At 39.6% G+C, this 22,212-nt stretch overlaps 1 protein-coding gene across 2 annotated transcripts in view; it reads left to right on the forward strand.

Moving 5' to 3' along the window:
• The window catches only part of LOC124776321 (tudor and KH domain-containing protein homolog), a 73,869-nt gene extending 52,246 nt beyond the window's left edge, over positions 1-21,623 (forward strand). For both annotated transcript variants that reach the window (XM_047251258.1, XM_047251259.1), the window contains 4 exons: positions 3,719-3,817; positions 3,939-4,177; positions 20,572-20,752; positions 21,173-21,623. In XM_047251258.1, coding sequence (XP_047107214.1) covers positions 3,719-3,817; positions 3,939-4,177; positions 20,572-20,752; positions 21,173-21,415 — 762 coding nt within the window. In that variant the 3' untranslated portion in view covers positions 21,416-21,623. The remainder of the gene's footprint in view (positions 1-3,718; positions 3,818-3,938; positions 4,178-20,571; positions 20,753-21,172) is intronic.
• The last annotated feature ends 589 nt before the right edge of the window (positions 21,624-22,212 follow it).

Raw genomic sequence — 22,212 nt, forward strand, 5'->3', positions numbered from 1 at the left:
GTCACAATCAAGCTACAGTAGCCCATTACAGACAGTATTGGAAGGTGCTTAAAAAGGTTGTTGGGAAGGCAAAGAGTATGTGGTATGCAAATAGAATAGCTAATTCACAGGATAAAATTAAAACCATATTGTCAGTTGTGAAGGAAGTGACTGGTCAGCAGCATAAGGTCGACAGTATGAAATCAATTCATGGTAAAAATATCTGTTACTGATAAGTCAGTTATATGTACAGTATTTAATTATCACTTTCTGAGCATTGCTGGTGAATTAAATAAAAATTTAGTTTCTACAGGGAATCATATAACTCTCGTGTAAAATGCCTTTCCGAGACTGATGTCTGAAATACTCCTCTGTGATACTGACAAAGGGGGGGACAGAGTCAGTAATTAAATCACTGAAGACTAAGTACTCTCATGGATATGATGAAGTGCCTAGCAGAATATTAAAGTACTGTGTTGCACATGTTAGTCCTGTAGTTAACCATATTTGTAATTTTTCCTTTAAGACTGGCCAGTTTCCTGGATGATTAAACTACTCAGTAGTAAAGCGGCTTTATAAAAAAAGAAGAGAAAGGGATAATGTAGACAGTTTTAGACCTATTTCTGTGTCATCAGTGTTTGCTAAAGTTATTGAAAAGGCTGTGTATGTAGGGATAATTAATCATTTTGTATCACATAATTTGCTATCAAATGTACAGTCAGACTTCAGGAGTCATTTAGCAACTGAAAAAGCTATATTCTCTTTTCTCTGCGAGTTACTGAATGGATTAAACAGAAAGTTTTGAAGGCTAGGCAAATTTTTATTTAACTAAGGTGTTTCATTGTGTTGATCACAAAATACTGCTCCAGAAGTTGGACCATTACGGAATACAGGGAGTAGCTCACAATTGGCTCACCTCTTACTTTAAAAATAGACAGCAAAAGGTCATTATTCAGTGTTGAGAATGGCTGTGATGTGGGGTCTGAGTGGGGTACAGCCAAATGGGGGGTACTTCAGGGATCAGTGTTAGGTCCACTCCAGTTCCTTATTTATATAAATGATACACCCTCTAGTATTACAGATAATTCTAAAATATTTCAGTTTGCTGATGACACTAGCTTGGTAGTGAAGGATGTTGTGTGCAACATATGCGCTGTTTCAAATAGTGCAGTTCATGACAAAAGTTCATGACTTGTAGAAAATAAACTAACACTAAATCATAGTAAGACTCAGTTTTTACAGTTTCTAAAACACTATTCAACAAAACCCAACATTTTAATTTCTCAGAATGGGCATATGATTAGTGAAACTGAACAGTTCAAATTTCTAGGTGTTCAGATAGATAGCAAACTGTCGTGGAACGCCCAAGTTCAGGATCTTGTTTAAAGACTTAATGCTGCCATTTTTATTGTTCGAATGGTGTCTGAAGTAAGTGATCATTCGACACGAAAATTAGTCTACTTTGCTTATTTTCATTCGCTTATGTTGTATGGTATTATATTTTGGGGTAACTCTTCTCATTCTAAAAGGATATTTTTGGCTCAGAAACGGGCAGTTCGGGCAATAAGTGGTGTAAGCTCACAAACCTCTTTTCAACCCCTGTTCACTAGTCTGAGTATTTTGACATTGCCCCCCCCCTCTCTCTCTCTCTCTCTTTCTCTCTTTCTCTCTCTCTCTCTCTCTCTCTCTCTCTCTCTCTCTCTCTCTCTCTCTCTGTGTGTGTGTGTGTGTGTGTGTGTGTGTGTGTGTGTGTGTGTGTGTGTGTGTGTGTGTGTGTGTACTGTTGTTTCTTGTTAAAAAATCTCAGCTTATCCTCAAGAATTAGCAGCTTGCTTCCACTCATTTAATACTCAGCAGAAATCCAGTCTGCATTTGGATCACACCTCCTTAACTCTTGTACAGAAAGGTGTGTGGTATACTGCTGCATTCATTTTCAATAAGCAACCACAAGAATTCAAAAATCTTAACAGTAATCCACGTCCTTTCAAAAAAAAAAAAAAAAAACTGAAGAGTTTCTCCACCTATTCTTTTGAGGAGTTCCTTGATTTATTTTTTTAATTTTTTTTTTTTTGGGGGGGGGGGGAGGGGTGGTTCATAAACATGTTATTTTATCTGTTATTTCATGCACTGACACATTCCATGACCTTGGAGATTTGCTCCTCAATTTGGTCCTGTTTAACTAGATGTGTAAATAAAATAAGTAATATAGTGCATGCAAAATGCTGTGGTCAATAGATGTGCAGTCAGCTGGGGAAGCATGGGGGAGAGCGGCAGTGGTCAGTGGTCAGGGGTCACTCGGAGCACTGTAGGAGGAAAGTCATCAACTGAAGCCTACACTCACATTTTTTGTAAATATTAACTGGGTCCCCTCCATGCCCACACTTGCAAGGTGACCATTCAAAAAGATCTGTCACTTCTACTTTTGTTAGTATTTAAAAAGAATTCCATTGAAGATGCAGGTATCTATTTTTGCCTGGTTTGTTAACCATTTTCAGCTTTCAGAGAAGTGTCATAAGTGGCGAATTTTGAGTAAAACCTACATGCATTTCTCTGGTTGTCGTGTCAAAATTTGCTTCTTTGGCCAAAACACAACGTAGTTTACACTGTTGTGAGAGAATTCTGAAACAGTGGTTTATTAAGTGAGAAACTGAGTAAAAGTAAAGTCACATCCTCTGTAAAGAAAAGGGTAAAAAAGTGTGATGTCTTCATATATGTTGTTCCAAAACCCACAGCACTTCTTGTTTCACCAGCTATTGACGGCTCTTAAAAATTACATTCTTTCACTGAAGAAGTCTTCAATTATTGGAATAACACGGTAGATAATTGAGTTTTACATAATAATGATAGGTCAAATACTCTCCTCTTAGGGTGCCATCATTTGTCAGTATCTCATTTAGATATCTTAAACTATTTATGAAATACGAGAAACATTGTGGATCTTTCACTCTGGCTGTATCGCCAGCATGACGCGATTGGAAATGAGTATGCTACATTAGATCAATTTTCTCGAGATTGGTGACAGATACCTGTACCCAAGTCTAAAGAATCAATATGTTAGCTAAATTTAATACACAACATATTGTGCACCAAACACAAAATCGTAGCAACCTCAGTTTTTGATTGCACAGTTTTCCAAATTTCACACTGTACACATAATTTCATTAATGGTCATAGTTATTGTGATATTTACGTAAAAGTAAGACACTTCATCATGAGCCTCACATAAAGCTGTAAGTAAAACAAAAATGAATTTTTTTTACTGAATAGTTTTTGTAAAAGCACTTGAAAAAGATTGCAGAGTGTGCATGTCAAGTCTGTCATCGCCGACAAGCCGAAAGGTGACAAACGTTTCTCGGCCTCCCTTTCTGAACAAATGAATGAACTCACCCAGTGCTTTGGATGAAAACTGGTCACTGCGCATCGGCCACCGTATCCTGCATGAGCTATAACATAGTGCACACAACTAAGTGTGGCAGGTGAGAGGTATGTGATCACTATGAAACCGATGAAAAGGAGTGCGAGATCAAAAGTTAGAGGAAGGTCAAGATGTAAAGATGTCTGAACAAAAGATGAAAGTATTATCATAGTAAGGATTGGATAGAAGAGGAATGGGATGGCAAAAAGGGCGTACGGAGCTGGGACAACTCGCAATAATATAATTTGGGTGCATGTGTGCATGTACAAGAGGGGGCAGGGTGGAGAAAACAGATTCCTAGTAGGAACTCTTTCTTTCTTTCAGTTGGTGGGACAACATGCAGTTGAACTAGACCATCTCGTAGAAGAAATGACGCAGTATTACAGCAAAGAGGAAAATCAAGAAATTCATAGAGTAAATGAGGTGAGTAAATCATATTTTCATTTTGCCTCTACAGATAATTTTCTATCAGTAAAATATCATTTCATTATTTCTGCTTCACTTTTCTCCTTATTACTGTTCATATTTAGTTTTTGTATTTCAGATAAGTGTAGGACAGCTAGTAGCAGCACCCTTTACTAATGATGAAATGTGGTATAGGGCCATAGTGAGAAATGTTACTCTGGATGAGTACGATCCAAAAGAAAGTGACTTGCTGCTTTTCTATCTTGATTATGGGGACTCGGCTGATGTCAAGCAGAAACAGGTGTTTCACTTGCGAACAGACTTCTTAAGACTCCGATTCCAGGCTATTGAATGCTGCCTCGCAAATGTTAAGCCAAAGTAAGTTATTGCTGATCAATTTCTACGATCTGATGTAATCTTGAAGATGGATGAACGTATGTATTATGATTAATTTCGTTTCCATCATTTGACTCTGATTGGAATCTGATAACAGCCTGAAGTATTGAACATTTAGTTTGTCATTTCTTTTGCATTTGATAACGAGACTAGATTGTTTCTGTAACTTTCGTACAACTCCTTTTTGTTTCTCATTAATTCACTGCAGAAGTCTGTTTAATGCTAATGGGACATTAACTTAGATATATGACATTGCATACATGCCCAGTATATGTTGTTTTTACAAGGAGACACGAGGTCTCCTATCTATGGTGGAAAAAGTTTTGATTGATTTTGAGATAGTGACAGCTGCATGTATCAACAACATTGTGCTCACAGCATAGCAGGGTAGTGGGGTAAGTGTGCAGCCAGGCGATAGAGCTTCGCGAGTGTGTGCGGAATTCGTGGCCGTCCCAGCTTTACAGAATTCTCAAAGAAAAATCTACTGCTGAAAACCATGTAATAAGTGGAATCTAAACAAAATTCTTTTTAAAACAGTTGTCCCCAGCTCCCCCCCCCTCCCCCCTCCTCCCCCCCCCCCTCTCTCTCTCTCTCTCTCTCTCTCTCTCTCTATCACATTTCCTTAACAAGTTCACATTCTTCTTCCTTGGAGCGCTTCCTTGCATTGTTTGAGCCATGTATTGACTTTCTGTTTGTTAGTGTTTGGCTATGATTAATTGCGAGGAAGTCATCTGCATGTAGAGCGTCTAGTGGGAGGACTGTATGGTACTGTTTAAGTTTGGCATAGATGTAAACTTGGTTCTTGCATCATATGGCTGCTTAGGTTAAAGGCTGTTTACTCATTTACCCCTGCTTTACCATTAGTCATCTGACTATAGATATAATGTTTGTTCTGAACTGTTTTTTCTAAAACAGGATCAAAAATCCTGCCTCCGCTTCTGCCTCCAGAAGTTGGTTGAACTGTTTAGGGACTACATCGAGAGAATAAAAAAGTTATATCATCTGCAAAAGGTAAAGACACTCCATCAGGTTCTTGTTCTTACACCCTATTCTTTCATACAAATTCCATGGTCTAAAGAATGACTGCATTTCCACCAAGCTGTTGTTCAAATCAGTATTTTAATCACCAGTGCCTAGTTTCAAGCATGTGCTCACTCTCTAGTGCACAAATGGTTGTGGATGCACTATCCTCATAAGTTCCACATCCATTTGTGCACATAAAAATCAGCACATACTCGAAAGTAGTTACTGGTGCTTAATAAAGCATGCATGTAAACTAACAACCTTGTGGAAATGATGTTCTGTATGTTTATTAAGACATAGTACCCACCAAGTACTTGGTCTCTTCCCATAAAACCAACTGAAGAGAAAATGTATGTACTTCATTGTATAGCAACAACTGAAAATTTATATATTATTGAGTTTGAAAGGCAAGAAGTTATGATGCAGTTTGGCGAGCATAAAATGAGCACTTAAATAAAGGATTGAACAGAAATTATATTAAAAAATAGAGCTTTATAAGGAAAGAATTCAGGAAAAATAAGGTTTATTTAAATCGTGAACAAAACTGTGCTTTGAGGCAAAAGAAAGTTACCTTATTTATTGGATGACCCTCGTATATAACATATGCATTCTTTTCTGTTGTGATTGCTCAACTTATGCCGCTTCATTTACTCCTTATTTTACAGGATGGTCTTGTTTTATTTGCCTTTATGTCTTGGAACATCTGCAAAAAATTCAGAAGTGATGGTGGTGGATGCTGTGTACTTCATTGTATAATGATGACAACTCCTATATCATCTTGAGCTAATCGCTGGACGAGTTAATAAATAAATGATACTTTTTTATTTTTTTGTTACATTATACATCCTAAATCTGTTTTGTCTTATGTAATTGTACATACAGCTTTTTTTTACATCTTTTGCCACTTCATTGTTAGCTAATATCGTGAATATTCTATAATGACATTTTCGAAAGCGTGTTCACCAAATATAGCAAAAGATGTTAAGCTACTGCCACTGGACACATGTTGCTTGTGTTGTCTTTGTGACACTGATTCTGGACATAGGGTGCAAGGTTGTATGGTGAGGAAGTTGAGGTAATTATGAGGGCTGGCTTTTTTCCTGTAGCTTCCATGATAGTTTCCCATCTGTATCATGAATATCTGAAAAGAGAGTTTTTTTTATATATAATGTCTAAAGGTGGCAGCACTCTCGTATCAGTAGTTTGGTAGTAATGCTCTATTGTGTAGACGTTCTTTGCATTTCATGTACCAAACTGTGGAGGTCACGTGATAGGTGCAGCACGGCGCGTTATGAGAATTCTTTGTTCGTTTAAACCGTGCAGCCACTGCAACTTACGAAAAGCTGTGGCAAGCAAATGGTGTAGGTGTACTATCTTGTGCAGCAGTGTTTACATGTTCAAGGATTTCAGAGAAAGGTGGGCCTGGTGTTTTGGCTTCCACTCTGACTGAAGTCAACATCAATATGGCTGCTATGATTCTATGTGAGGATCAGTGGATAACCTCAGTGAAGTGTTGAGAATTTCACATGGCATTATTCTTGTTGATGTTGTGGTCTTCAGTCCTGAGACTGGTTTGATGCAGCTCTCCATGCTACTCTATCCTGTGCAAGCCTCATCATCTCCCAGTACCTACTGCAGCCTACATCCTTCTGAATCTGCTTAGTGTATTCATCTCTTGGTCTCTCTCTACGGTTTTTACCCTCCACGCTGCCCTCCAATACTAAATTGGTGATCCCTCGATGTCTCAGAACATGTTCTACCAACTGATCCCATCTTCTTGTCAAGTTGTGCCACAAGCTCTTCTTCTCCCCAATTCTATTCAATACCACCTCATTAGTTATGTGATCAACCCACCTAATCTTCAGCATTCTTCTGTAGCACCACATTTCGAAAGCTTCTATTCTCTTCTTGTCTAAACTATTTATCGTCCACGTTTCACTTCCATACAAGGCTACACTCCCTACAAATACTTTAAGAAACGACTTCCTGACATTTAAATTTACACTCGATGTTAACAAATTTTTCTTCTTCAGAAACACTTTCCTTGCCATTGTCAGTCTACATTTTATATCCTCTCTACTTCGAACATCATCAGTTATTTTGCTCCCCAAATAGCAAAACTCCTTTACTACTTTAAGTCTCTCATTTGCTAATCTAATTCCCTCAGCATCACCCGACTTACCTCGACCACATTCCATTATCCTCGTTTTGCTTTTGTTGATGTTCATCTTATATCTTCCTTTCAAGACACTGTCCATGCCGTTGAACAGCTCTTCCAAGTTCCTTGCTGTCTCTGACAGAACTACAATGTCATCAGCGAACCTCAAAGTTTTTACTCCTTTTCCATGGATTTTAATACCTACTCCGAACTTTTCTTTTGTTTCCTTTATTGCTTGCTCAATATACAGATTGAATAACATCGGGGAGAGGCTACAACCCTGTCTCACTCCCTTCCCAACCACTGCTTCCCTTTCATACCCCTCGACTGTTATAACTGCCATCTGGTTTCTGTACAAATTGTAAATAGCCTTTTGCTCCCTGTATTTTACCCCTGCCACCTTCAGAATTTGAAAGACAGTATTCCAATCAACATTGTCAAAAGCTTTCTCTAAGTCTACAAATGCTAGAAACGTAGGTTTGCCTTTCCTTAATCTTTCTTCTAAGATAAGTCGTAAGGTCAGTATTGCCTCACGTGTTCCAACATTTCTACGGAATCCAAACTGATCTTCCCCGAGGTTGGCTTCTACCAGTTTTTCCATTCGTCTGTAAAGAATTTGCGTTAGTATTTTGCAGCTGTGACTTATTAAACTGATAGTTCGGTAATTTTCACATCTGTCAACACCTGCATTCTTTGGGATTGGAATTATTATATTCTTCTTGAAGTCTGAAGGTATTTCACCTGTCTCATACATCTTGCTCACCAGACGGTAGAGTTCTGTCAGGACTGGCTCTCCCAAGGCTGTCAGTAGTTCTAATGGAATGTTGTCTACTGCGGGGGCCTTGTTTCGACTCAGGTCTTTCAGTGCTCTGTCAAACTCTTCACGCAGTATCATATCTCCCATTTCATCTTCATCTACATCCTCTCCCATTTCCATAATATTGTTCTCAAGTACCTCGCCTTTGTATAGACCCTCTATACGCTCCTTCCACCTTTCTGCTTTCCCTTCTTTGCTTAGAACTGGGTTTCCATCTGAGCTCTTGATACTCATACAAGTGGTCCTCTTTTCTCCAAAGGTCTCTTTAATTTTCCTGTAGGCAGTATCTATTTTACCCCTAGCGAGAAAAGCCTCTACATCCTTACATTTGGCCTCTAGCCATCCCTGCTTAGCCATTTTGCACTTCCTGTTGATATCATTTTTGAGACGTTTGTATTCCTTTTTGCTTGCTTCATTTACTGCATTTTTATATTTTCTCCTTTCATCAATTAAATTCAATATTTCATCTGTTACCCAAGGGTTTTACTAGCCCTCTTCTTTTTACCTGCTGTCTTCACTATTTCATCCCTCAAAGCTACCCATTCCTCTTCTAGTGTATTTCTTTTCCCCATCCCTGTCAGTTGCTCCCTTATGGTCTCCCTGAAACTCTGTACAACCTCTGGTTTAGTCAGTTTATCCAGGTCCCATCTCCTTAAATTCCCACCTTTTTGCAGTTTCTTTAGTTTTAATCTACAGTTCATAACTAATAGATTGTGGTCAGAATCCACATCTGCACCTGGAATGTCTTACAGTTTAAAACCTGGTTCCTAAATCTCTGTCTTACTATTATATAATCTGTCTGATACCTTTTAGTATCTCCAGGGTTCTTCCATGTATAAAACCTTCTTACGTGATTCTTGAATCAAGCGTTAGCTATGATTAAGTTATGCTCTGCACAAAATTCTACCAGGCGGCTTCCTCTTTCATTTCTTAGCCCCAATCCATATTCACCTACTACGTTTCCCTCTCTCCCTTTTCCTACTCTCGAATTCCAGTCACCCATGACTATTAAATTTTCGTCTCCCTTCACTACCTGAATAATTTCCTTTATCTCATCATACATTTCATCAATTTCTTCATGATCTTCAGAGCTAGTTGGCATATAAACTTGTACTACTGTAGTAGGTGTGGGCTTCGTGTTTATCTTGACCACAATAATGTGTTCACTATGCTGTTTGTAGTAGCTTACCCGTACTCCTATTTTTTTATTCATTATTAAACCTATTCCTGCATTACCCCTATTTGACTTTGTATTTATAACCCTGTATTCACCTGACCAAAAGTCTTGTTCCTCCCGCCACCAAACTTCACTAATTCCCACTATATCTAACTTTAACCTATCCATTTCACTTTTTAAATTTTCTAACCTACCTGCCTGATTAAGTGATCTGACTTCCATGCTCCGATCCATAGAACGCCAGTTTTCTTTCTCCCAATAACGATATCCTCTTGAGTAGTCCTCGCCCGGAGATCCGAATGGGGGACTATTTTACCTCCAGAATATTTTACCCAAGAGGACACCATCATCATTTAAGCATACAGTAAAGCTGCATGCCCTCGGGAAAGATTACGGCCGTAGTTTCCCCTTGCTTTCAGCCGTTCGCAGTACCAGAACAGCAAGGCCATTTTGGTTAGTGTTACAAGGCCAGATCAATCAATCATCCATACTGTTGCCCATGCAACTACTGACAATGCTGCTGCCCCTCTTCAGGAACCACACATTTGTCTGGCCTCTCAACAGATACCCCTCCGTTGTGGTTGCACCTACGGTACGGCTATCTGTATCGTTGAGGCACGCAAGCCTCCCCACCAACGGCGAGGTTCATTACATATTATCCTCTCCATATGATCCATGTTCATGTCCGGTTGGTGCTGTGTCTGTTGATTCCCAAACAAAAGGCTATGTGAATGGAGACAGAGACAAACAGTGAGGTGCTGTGTCTCTTTGCTGATGGAGGGGATGTGTTGCTGGACTCCCTTATCACGAGTGATGAGTCATGGTTGTGTCATTATGGTCCTGAAGGAAAACAAGCCAGTGCAGTGTGGAAATTGCAAGGTTCCCAAACGGGAAAAACACAAAAGTTGTTCCATCAGAAGGGAAAGTGATGATTTTATGTTTAGACTGTCGTGGAATGATTTACCGGCATTTAGGATTCCCCTCACACTGCTGTTACAGTAGCATACTATTCATGAGTATTGACTAAACTGAGGAAGCACAGACTGCCAGATACGCAATAAAAACTGCATTCAAGTGGGGTATGGGGAGGGAGTACTTTGAAAATGCATTGGAGTGGAGTAATAATAAACATCTGTGAAAGAGAAATCACTCTTAGTCTTTGTTGATCAATTCTTGTGTATTTGGATCACTGTATTTTGTATTTTGATGTAAAATGTGTTCCTTAATCCCCCCCCCCCCCCCCCCTCCTTCCCACACTCCCCTCTACCCCCACTCCTCCCCTCCCTCACCCACCCACCCGCACACCACATTTACACTATGTAAAATTTCATTTCTTGTAGAAGTCCCATTCTTCTGAAGTGAAATTAATTAAATTCATTAATTAGAGAGTTTCTAAAAGTGTGATATACTATAAAGATGTGCATGTAGAAAAAAGAAGTAAGATTATGATTCAATATGCAATTGATACATCATTTGAGACAGAGCTCAAGCTCTGAATGGACAAAGATGGGGAAGAAAATTGCTTTCATATCCTTTTCAAAGGAACTACTCCGTTGTGTACTATCATCTTTGCATAGCTGGTTCGTTGTTCTTCTCTCTTTCAAAAATCAGTATACATCTTGTTTAATGTGTGACAGACTACAAAATAGTTAATTTTCTTATTAAAAACAACAGTATTTGCCATGTAAATGTCTTCACATATGCTCAGAATTGCTTCAGAAGTGTACTGGAATATGCAGGGTGAAATTCTGCTTGCTGTCTTGGGTCGAATGAGCAGCAGCACCAGTATTTCCTCTGATCAATCTCCGATTTTCTCGTCACATCCTTTGGTAATATTGTGCGTGTAGTGGCTGCACATAGCCAAATGGACAAGTGTGGTGGAGTAGCAGATGTTTCTGTTCTATACACAATATTTTTTTCTGGTTTCTGTTTCTATATACTTCTGTGAAGAAGGGGATTGTACAGTAAACTGTGCAGAATAGTGTATATATAAATTCTAGTGCATTATCTTTGTGAGAGTCCACTTTCTTGTATAGTATAAATTGCAAGTAGTGTAGCAGCAGAACTTAGGTGGCACACAGTGACTATTTGGAGAAGTATTACATTACTTGTGATATAGATAAAAATATATTAAAGCTGGCAAGGGACTGCACTTGTTGTGTACGAATGCAGGGGGAATTGGCCACTGTCCGCAAACAGCTGAAAGCTGTGTTGGTTGTGGTCAGCAGGCTTCAGGCTGCTGCTCTGGACTGTGGTTGCATTGGGGCAAGTGATACAAATTCTGTGGCACTTCTGGAGCTGACAGAACTGCCTGGGATCCATGATGATTCTGTGCCTTCTGATTTGAATGTCCCAGCCAGTTGACACTTACCTGACAGTGAATGGCAAACAGCAGCAGGATCATGAATCTCTGATTGGAAGGTGAACATAGGTACCGGCTTCACAGATGATCCATTGCACCTCAACAACAGTTTTGAGATATTTCTCACTCCTTAAAGTACTTCCGAGCCTGCACAGGATCCCTTGCCTTTTTGATCCGTGATCACTCTTCCCGAGTGGTATAATAAAGTTCCTTGGGATGGAAAAGCTTCTGTCCACAAATGAGCATGGTTTTAGAAACCATTATGCGAAACTAAGTTTGCACTTCTCTCACATGATATCTTGCAAACCACGGATGAAGGGCAGCAGGCAGATTCCATGTTCGTAGATTTCTGAAAGGGTTTGACACAGTGCCCCACCACAGACTGTGAACAAAGGTATGGGCATACAGAATAAGTTTTTGGATATATGAATGGCTCTTAACCAGTGAATTGTGACAGAGCTCCTGCTAGTCTCTGTGTACATAAATGATTTGACGGACAGGATGAGCCTCAGTATGTGACGCTTTGCTAGTGCTGTAGTGTACTGGAAGGTGGTGTCATTCAGTAGCTCTAGGAGCAAACAAGATGACTTAGATAAAGTTTATAGTTGGTGTGATGAATGGCAGCTAGCTCTAAATGTAGAAAAATGTAATTTAAAACAGATGAGTAAGAAAAGCAATTCCATAATGCAAATATAGCATTATCAGTGTGCGGCTTGACAGTCAGGTTGATAAAATATCTAGGCATAACATTGCAAAGCAATATGAAATTGAATGAGAATGTAAGGGTTGTAGTTGGGAAGGTGAATGATCAACTTCTGTTTATTGAGAGAGTTTTAGGGAAGTGTGGTTCATCTGTAATGAAGACCGCATGTAAAATGCTAGTGCAAGCCGTTTTTGAGTACTGCTAATGTGTTTGGGATCCCCACCAGGTCAAATTAAAGGAATACGTTGAAACAGTTCAGCGGCAGGCTGCTACACTTATTAGTGGTAGCTTGGATCGCTACGCAAATATTACAGGTGTGCTTCGGCGTGTCGAATGGGAATCCCTGAAGGAAAGATGATGATCTTTTCGAGGAACACTGTTGAGAAATTTTGGAGAATGAGCATTTGAAGCTGACTGCAGAATAATTCTACTGCTGCCAATGTACATTTCGCATAAGGACTACAAACATAAGAGAAATTAGAGCTTTTATGGAGGCACATAGGCAGTAGTTTTTTCTCCTCGCTCTATTTGCAAATGAAGCAGGAAGGGAAATGACTAGTGTTGGTACAACGTACCCTAAGTCATGCACCATATTGTGGCTTGCAGAGTATGTATGCAGAAGTAGATGTAGATCTCTGACAAACACAGAGGGTGAGGTTGCTTGTCATTGAGAGCTCCAGTGATAGGACAGGTCGAGGAAGAGGGCCAGTGTCCACCCTGTCTGCGCTCTGGGTATGGGGGGGGGGGGGGGGGGGGGGGGGGTGGTTCTCATCATAGATATGAAGCAGGCTCTGTTGGCAGCGATTGAAAATACTGTGCCCACCCAGCTGCAAATCATAGCTCATGTCAGCACAAATGACGCATGCCACCTGGATTGAGAGGCCATCCTCAGTTTCTACAGGTGGCTGGCTGACTTGGTGTAGGCAGCTAGCATTATTCCCAGAGATAATCATGGTCCTCTGGATTGGAACCAAGTAGGAGCTTAAACCAGAGGCTCTGACAATTCTGTGATGATCTTGGATGTGAATTTCACGACCCCCACTTTCGGGAGGAGGAACGTAGGATTCCCTTAAATAGGTCAGGCATGTGTTAGGGTACTGAATTACATGTGACCTGCAGATTTGGTGTTTTTTAGTCCAGAGAAATCCATCCACAGGCCAGATTAGATGCATTCTGAGTCCCAAAAGGATACAGTTTGTGATAGCAGATAAGAGAGAGAAATTCTTTGTAGAAACCTGCAAGAGTGTCTGAAAAGAGGTCTAGTCTCACATGTAAATAGTAACAACACAGCAGTAGGCACAGAAATGTGGTTGGAATCAGATTTCAATAGCAATAAAATTCTAAATTCCAAGTGGAATATATATCACAAAGATAGGTTGAATGCTGGTGGTGGAGGTGTGTTTATAGCCATCAAAAATACCGTACTATCTAGTGAGATTAATACAGATTCTGAATGCAAAATAATTTGGGTATAGATAAGTGTTAAAGGTGGATCAAACATAGTCATCAGATGCTTTTGTAGACCCCTTGTCTCAGGAGCAGAAGGTGTGGAACGTATGAGGAGTTTCCTGGGCATGTTATAGTACTAGGTTAGGACTTCAACTTCTTGGAAGGCTCAAGTGATTTTTTTGGGCAGGGGGGGGGGGCAGTGGGCGGGGCGGGGGGGTGGGGGGGGTGAGTGCGGTCATCAGGGTCTGGAATAGTGTGAAATTTTTCTAAGTGCCATATCCAAAAATTACCTTGAGTAGTTAAATAGGGAACCGACTTGTGAAGGTATCTTCTTGAACATGCTTGTGACATGCAAACCATTTGACTCAGTTAGTGTAGAGAGGGAAATAAGTGATGATAAGGCCATTACAGTATCACTGAACGTGGCTGTTAAATGGAAAACAAAGAAAGATGGGATAATGTTTCTGTTTGGCAAGAGTCAGATTATCTGACAGGTCAACATCAAAAGTTAATCTCCAGTACTAACAGTTTTGAGCATCAGTGGGCAAAGTTCAAGAGCATTGTACAATATCTTTTAAATAGGTATGTACCAAGTGAAGTTGTGAGGAATAAAAGGAACACGCCTTGGCTCAACAACCACACTAAAAAGCTGCAACAAAAGCAGAGAGAGCTTCATTGCAAATTTAAACATAGCCATAGTGTCACAGACAAACAAAAATCAAACAAAGCCAAAATTAGCTTAAGTAGGGCCAACATGAAACGTTTGACAGATTCAAAAGTAAAGTTCTACCAACCAACTTGACAGAACATTCTAAGAAGTTTTGGTCTTACATTATATCAGTAAGTGGATTGAAGCCATCTGTCCTGACAGTGCATGACCATAACAGCTTTGAAACAGAGGACGACACAGGAAAGGTCAAAGTGCAAAGTTTTTTTCCAAATTTCAAAATAAGTGATGGAAAAGCAACTGAAATGACTCGACAGAGGAAAGGCCATTGGACCTGGTAGAATATCAGTATGATTCTACATAGAGTATGCGAAAGAACTTGGCCATCTTTTAGCAGCAGTTAACTGTAGGTCTCTGGATTATCAAAGTGTTTCTAAGTTGTTGAACACGTGCGTGAAACTGTAGGCCTACATCTCTGATGTTGGTGTGTTGTTGAATTTTGGAACTTGTTTTGTGCTCACATATTGTGGCATTTCTGGCGACCGAAAATCTCCTCTGTAGAAATCAACATGTGTTCTGAAAACAACAGTTGTCCGAATCCCAGCTTGCTCTGTTCGCCCACAAGACCCAGATATCAGTAGATACAAGTGTCCAGGTTGGTACCTTGTTTCTCGATTTCTGGAATTCATTCAACACAGCTCCACACTGCCGTCTAATGAACAAAATACAAGTGTGTAGAATATCAGATGCCGTGTGGTTGGATTGATCATTTCTAGAAAACAGAACACAGCACGTCATTCTCAATGCAGAGAAGTCTTCAGATGTAAAAGTAACACACAACATGTCAGTTGAGCGAGGTCTTCAAATGTGAAAGTAACTTCATGCTTACCACTCAGGGAACGCTACAGATCCACTACTTTTCGCATAATATATTAATGTCAATACACATCATCACAAGTTCCCTGATACTTTTCGTGGATGATGGTGTTGTCTACATAGAAGATGCAACTGTTAAAAAATGTAGTGAAATGCAGGAAGAAGACAGAGGATTGACGCTAGATGCTGAGAGCAGCAATTGGCCTTCAACATAAACAAATGTAATGTATTGTGAATATGTAGACAGGGAGACGCTTCATTGTATAATTCACGATTGCAGAACAATCGCCAGAAGCAGTTACTTCCATAACATATACAAGAATATGCCTACAGAGAGATTTAAAGTTTAACAGTCACAAAGAATTAATCGCTGCTAAGGCAGATGTAGGAATGAGATTCATTGCAAGAAACTTCAGGATACGCAGTCCATCAATGAATGTAGTAGCTTACAAAACACTTGTTTGAACGGTAGTGGAATATTGCTCATCAGTCTGGGATCCATTCCAGATAGGATTGATAGATGAAATAGAAAGGATCCAAAGAAGTGCAGCATGTTTTGTTACTGGTTCTTGTAGTAAGTGCAGAAGCATCACAGAGGTACTCGGCCAACTCCAGTGTCAGATGCTGTAAGAGACGTGTTCTGTCTCAAGGTGTGGTGAAGTTTAGAGTCAGCCAATATACTCCTTCCTCTGATGTATATCTCACAAAAAAGCTGTGAAGATAAAATTAAAGAGATTTAAGCCCACAAGGAAGGTTTTCAGCAATCGTTCTTCCCGTGAACTATTCGTGAGTGGAACAGAAAAGGGAAAGCGACACAAGTACACAAAACATAATTTCTTATTTTTCTTTCAAAGCCATTTTCAACTGTTCAGTAGTGATAAATCTGTTTACCAAAAATGAAAGTGCTGAGTCATATATCATGGAGTGGTTTGCAGTTAGTGGAGGCTGAATTTATGGTCCAGGTTGGTTCATTGTTAACTTTGTGTTGGTTCATTGATAACTTTGTTAGTGGAGCTGATTGCCTATGTAGAAACTTGTAGCAGATCTGTAGATGATTTATGAGCAATTTCTTGACAGGTTGGCATACCAGATTTTGTTTTCAGATTGTCGACCATTTCTCATCCAGCTGTTCATACACTTGTTTGTGTGAGGCTTAGCATTATTTGGGAATTTATGTAGGCAGAATATGCAGCCAGTTGTCTTTTGCATTTGATAAGTTTTATTCTACAACACACATGGATAACTGAGTGTGCTAAAGTGCTCACTCCTGGAACACGGGGAGGTGCATTGGCCCACAATCACATCCACTGCACTTATTAATGACAGGGCCCGATGTGCTGGCCAGCTTGGATGTGTTTTTTTTTTTTTAGGTAGCTTTCCACATCCACATAGTTAAACATTGCATTTACATACATGTGCAGACTCTTTTATCTATCTACAGCGTGTGCCAGTCTTATATCTGTCCCCAACACATCATGCAATTTAAGTAAATAATGATCATTATTATCCTGGAAAAGAACACCCATTTTTTCTAACAATCTAAATAGTGTTAGATAAATCAGGACAGCTGTGCATACTTTAAGGTAACTCTGCACATGTGAGCTATGTTTTGTTAACAATTCTGCTAACTCTTTTACACAAAATTGCTTTTAATGTGAGTGCAAAATTTAAAATGTGACTTACACAGTGAATAAAATAAGCGTGAACTGCTGATTACAACTGTATTGTAGCGTTCACAGCAATATTTGTTCATATACAGTCCGCTTTGTTCTGTAAATTTAATTATTTCAGATACAAATCCAAATGCAAATTGATCATTCACCTAGATGAACAAAATAAATGATTTACATATCTTTACCACTGAATGGTTTCCAAAATTGTTGCTGATTATTTTAGGAGTTAAATACCATGATTAACTTATCAGTTTATTAATGTATTATGTAATATCAGAAAACGATAGAAAAGAAACCTTCGTACTCTGTCTCGAATAACATTGTGCACGACTTGTCTGTGCATCAGATTTCAAGAACTATATTTCAGGGTAGATACTGTGAATATTCCTCAGCCCCCTAAGTCTCTATCACAGATAAAATAGGCAGATAACAGCTCACACAAAGGTGTACAAGGTGTCATTCTTCCCACATTCCATCCATGAATGAAACAGGACTAAAGGCTTAATATATGATACAGTAAAAAGTTCTCTCTGCTGTGCACTCCACAGTACTTAGCATAATATTGGACTACACATTGCAAATTCTAAAATTTGTAATGTACGTGTAAAATATGATGCAATTATTTTGCTAACAAGTTTGCCCCCACTTGTTTTACTTGTCTCACTGCCGAATTCACCAACATCAATTACAATTAAACATGTCTTAAAAATATTACTGCCTCTCTAAGTATTTTTGTTTGTTCCTGAGCAGGAAAACCAACTCGAAGCTGGTAACAGTAGATGATGGTTTTGAATTCAGTTGTTAGTTGATAGATGCATATTATTATAAAATCTGCTTGAGAACCACAGGCTGCACGAATTCTTAATTCAGGCCACAAGTGGCCTACAGGCCACAGTTGGACAGCCACTGATATAATATATTGACAACTTAGATTTGCAGAATGAAATTTTCTGGAGCAGAACATGCACTGTAGTGAATCTCTGATAGATTAAAATTATGTACAGGGCTGGAACTATAGCACAGACTCTTGCCTTTCTCACGATATTCTCTGACTGACCGAGCTATCAAGGCAAATGCAACACACACCCCACACTCTCATTTCTGACAGTACTTCTGTTGTGCTTTCCAAACTTAGCACAACTGCTTCTTTGTATGTCGTTGGATTAACACTCTGAAAATAAATGGCCTAGCCCCAGCCAAGGGGTGTTTCCAGAATGAAACTTTCATCTGCAGTAGAGTGTGCACTGTTTTGGAACTTCGTGGAATACTGAAACTGTCTACAACAAATTTTTCAGATATGTAACTTATTTTTTCGTTCAATACAAATTTTCCAAACTACATTGGTGTGCAGAACATATGGACAAAAGTAAGTTTAACGTGGTGTGTCACTACCAAGTAAATAGCTCAACGAAACTTAGACTGTACATATAAAGAAATCGTACAGTATAATACAGAAGATAACTGGAAGAAATACACAATTGGATGATTAAAAATGACAGTTTATTCAAAGACAATAATCACACTGAAGTCACAGTGATTCTTGATGGTCCCTTGGACATTATAAAAGGCGGGACATGGTTCTTAGTAGGATGTGATTACCATGGATAGCAATGCATGCTCTGCAATGTGCTCCCATCCTGGCAACCTGGTTGATGAAAAGTTCTCGTGGAAGGGACTTCACAAAGTCCTCCGCCATCTCTATTGGCAACTGCTGAATGCTCATTGATGTTTGTGGACATGCAGTAATATGTATCCCCATTGCACTCCACTTGTGCTCGATGCAATTTAAGTCGGGGGAAACAAGCAGGCCACTCCATCTGCTGAATATCCTCTCATTCCAAGAACTGCTCTACCTTTGCTGCGTAATGTGGTCACACTTTGTCATCCATAAAAATGAAATCGTGACAGAATGCATCCTGAAATGACACTCTTTGGAAAGGAGTATCATAGTAATGTTGATTGGAGAGTGTACAACATTATGCCTCCCCACATCATAAAACCTGGACCACAAAAACGATCATGTTTGTTAATGTTCTTGGGGGCACTAAATTTTCCCATCTTATCATCTATGAGGGTACGTCCAGAATCGCTATTTGGACTGAATCTGCTAGTCGGAGTCTCTGTGCTCTAAGTACCATCATAAATGGTGCCACACATGTGCAGTTGTCAGTGCAACACAATGTGTGGGTCTTTGGGCAAAGAGCCACCCCCACGCAGTCACTGTGCCACATTGCAAGATAAGACTGCATGCCTTCCAGTCCTATTAAATGTGGTTGCACCTCCACTGCTGTTTGATGTGGATTCCTTCTTACCTGTTGCACAATGTAGTGGTCATGTGCTGCTGTTGTTGATCAACACCACATGCGTGTGAAACAGTGCTGTGATTAGTACTAAATCCCTGAGCCACACTTGTCACACTTCATCCTTCTTCCAGGTTCCCAGTGATTCTTTCACATGTGAAGTGATCCAGATGTTGTCTCTGGGCCATGTTGTAATTACAAACACCACAACAGCCCACCATAACTACTTGCACACACGCGCGCGCACGCGCGCGCGCGCGCGCGCACACACACACACACACACACACACACACACACACACACACACACTTTTTTCCTTCAGCTGCCTCAAGTTGCAGGACCAGCCCCATTTGGCATGTAGTCATGCTGATCTTGTGCCGTTTGACATCTAACTTTCTGTGCGGGACCAGGAGATCTCTGGCAGCATGCTCCCGCACTTTCATTTATTTCCACCAAGTAGTTAATATGTTACGCTACTTTATCTAGCTCATCCTTAAGTTTTTCAGAGCGTTATATACACATCAGCTGCTCATAATTTTCTTTGTTGGCTTGTGGAAAAAGTAAAAACTTCAATTATATAAATACTTTGCTCTCAACTAAAGTCTGCACCAAAAATCTGTAGCACTTTTGAGTTACAGAGTTGAAATACAAATGTACTATACACAACAGATGTGTTCCGCAGCTCGTGGTCGTGCGGTAGCGTTCTCGCTTCCCGCGCCCGGGTTCCCGGGTTCGATTCCCGGCGGGGTCAGGGATTTTCTCTGCCTCGTGATGACTCGATGTTGTGTGATGTCCTTAGGTTAGTTAGGCTTAAGTAGTTCTAAGTTCTAGGGGACTGATGACCATAGATGTTAAGTCCCATAGTGCTCAGAGCCATTTGAACCATTTGAACAACAGATGTGGACTAGGAAGAAGATGTAAGAAATTTTTTACTGACCTTATTGTTAGGGGGATGTTACAGTGTGATCTTCCTTTCTCATTAGTAAGTTTGAAAAAGATATCTTGGTTTCTCAGTGATGTACTTATCCTTGTTCCATATCTGCTGTTTTCCTGATGTTCAGGTGAGCTTATATAATAATACCTAATTCTTCGGTCAGAGATGAGGAAGTTTCCCTTCCCATATCCTAAAGTGTTCTGGACAAGATTATATTTGATACCTTCTATATTTCAGAGGTGATCAGTGGTCAGAAGAAGCTAGGGAACTCATGGAGGATTTGTGCCATGTGGCACAGTGGGTTGTAATTATGGCACGAGTGGATGGATACAGAGAACGGCCACGTACAGACCAGCGACAAGAGCGTGAAGGCAGTCCTGTTCCGTGTGTATCACTTGTCAACACCACAGGACCCAAGGTACCTTGCACTGTATAAATGTGTCACATAATGTGCAGAAGTGTATTTAGGTATTCAGTGTTGTTGGCCCTATACAGGAGATTCGACAGTGATTCAGGTATTATTTTAAATAATTTCACCTGCTGGAGTTTAAATATAGAAGCAAAGTTTCAAGGATTAATCAGAATAATTTCATTTATTTGTACCTACTGAAAGTGCAAATATCTGTAAATGAATTACAGTGACTCGTGTACATTTTCCACAATAATGTAAAGATGTACTTCCCTCAATAAGACCTAATGATTCTTAGAATTGATTGTGACAGCATTTAAAAACTTGTGTTAGCAATTTGTACACTACCTGCTATTTGACATTTTTAAAGTAGGTCAGTATATATTTAGAACTTTTTTAGACAATAAACAGTTAATTATTGTGTTTTAGGATGTACCTGTTGCAGCAGAACTTGTTAAACGTGACCTAGCTGAATGGGAGAAGCCAGTTGCTACAGAAACCAGTTCAAGTGCGAATAACAATATAGCAGAGAAGACTGTAAATGGTATCACTAACTCAGAAAGCAGTTCTCGTACATCAAACTTGTCATATGAAAACAGTGAACATAAACAGTCATTACCTCTGTTGCCAGACAGTGATTCGGATGAAGAAAGTGATTTGGAAATTACTTAATGCTATCCTTGGAACAATCATTTCACATTTCTGATAGTTTTTATTTATTCTCTGGATGTTTATGTTAATGAAATTGAGTTCCTTTAAGTAATTTCTATATCATTTACTGCTTTCAAGTGGTGATTTCACTCGGATAAAGTCTCTGACACCTACCATGTCCTCCCCCTACACGAATGATCGGTATCTCTCCCTCCCTCCCTCTCTCCCTCCCCCCTTGCCCTCTCCCCCCACCCTCCACCACCACCCCCCTCCCCCTCCACCCCTTCCCCACAATCAATATCATGATGCAATTTCTCGCCATAGTTTTATCAATGTAACCATTTTTTTTCCTGCCCAGTCTGCCATCTTTTTTTTTTTAATCAGACTTATGGCCAGTCAGCTTCCCTTAATGAAATTTTTTCGTAAAATCGTCTTGGCATAACAGTAAGTTATTCCTTGACATAACTATTGTGTTGTGATAGTAATGGGTTGTGCTTCATGTCTGTGAGTTAAATATTTAGAAGCTGATAAAATTGGTATAATTAATAAAGCATTTAAAGTCAATAATTTTTTTGAACATAGTTTCTGACAGTATCTAATATCAGTTGCTCTGGATGGACTTCCCATTCTGAAAGTATGTTTTCTGGCTGTAAATTTTATTTTAGTGGTGTCTGCCCATGAAAAAGTTTTCAAGGGGAGTAGATCACTGCATTAATAGATACTGAATAGTATTTTATTTGTTTGTTTGATTGTTTGTTTCTAACTCTTTTTTTTAGTTTTGGTGTTGTGCATACTGTCCTAAATAGGACACATTTTGT

Source organism: Schistocerca piceifrons, chromosome 2 (genome assembly GCF_021461385.2).
Source record: "Schistocerca piceifrons isolate TAMUIC-IGC-003096 chromosome 2, iqSchPice1.1, whole genome shotgun sequence".
Classification (NCBI taxonomy): Eukaryota; Metazoa; Arthropoda; class Insecta; order Orthoptera; family Acrididae; genus Schistocerca; species Schistocerca piceifrons.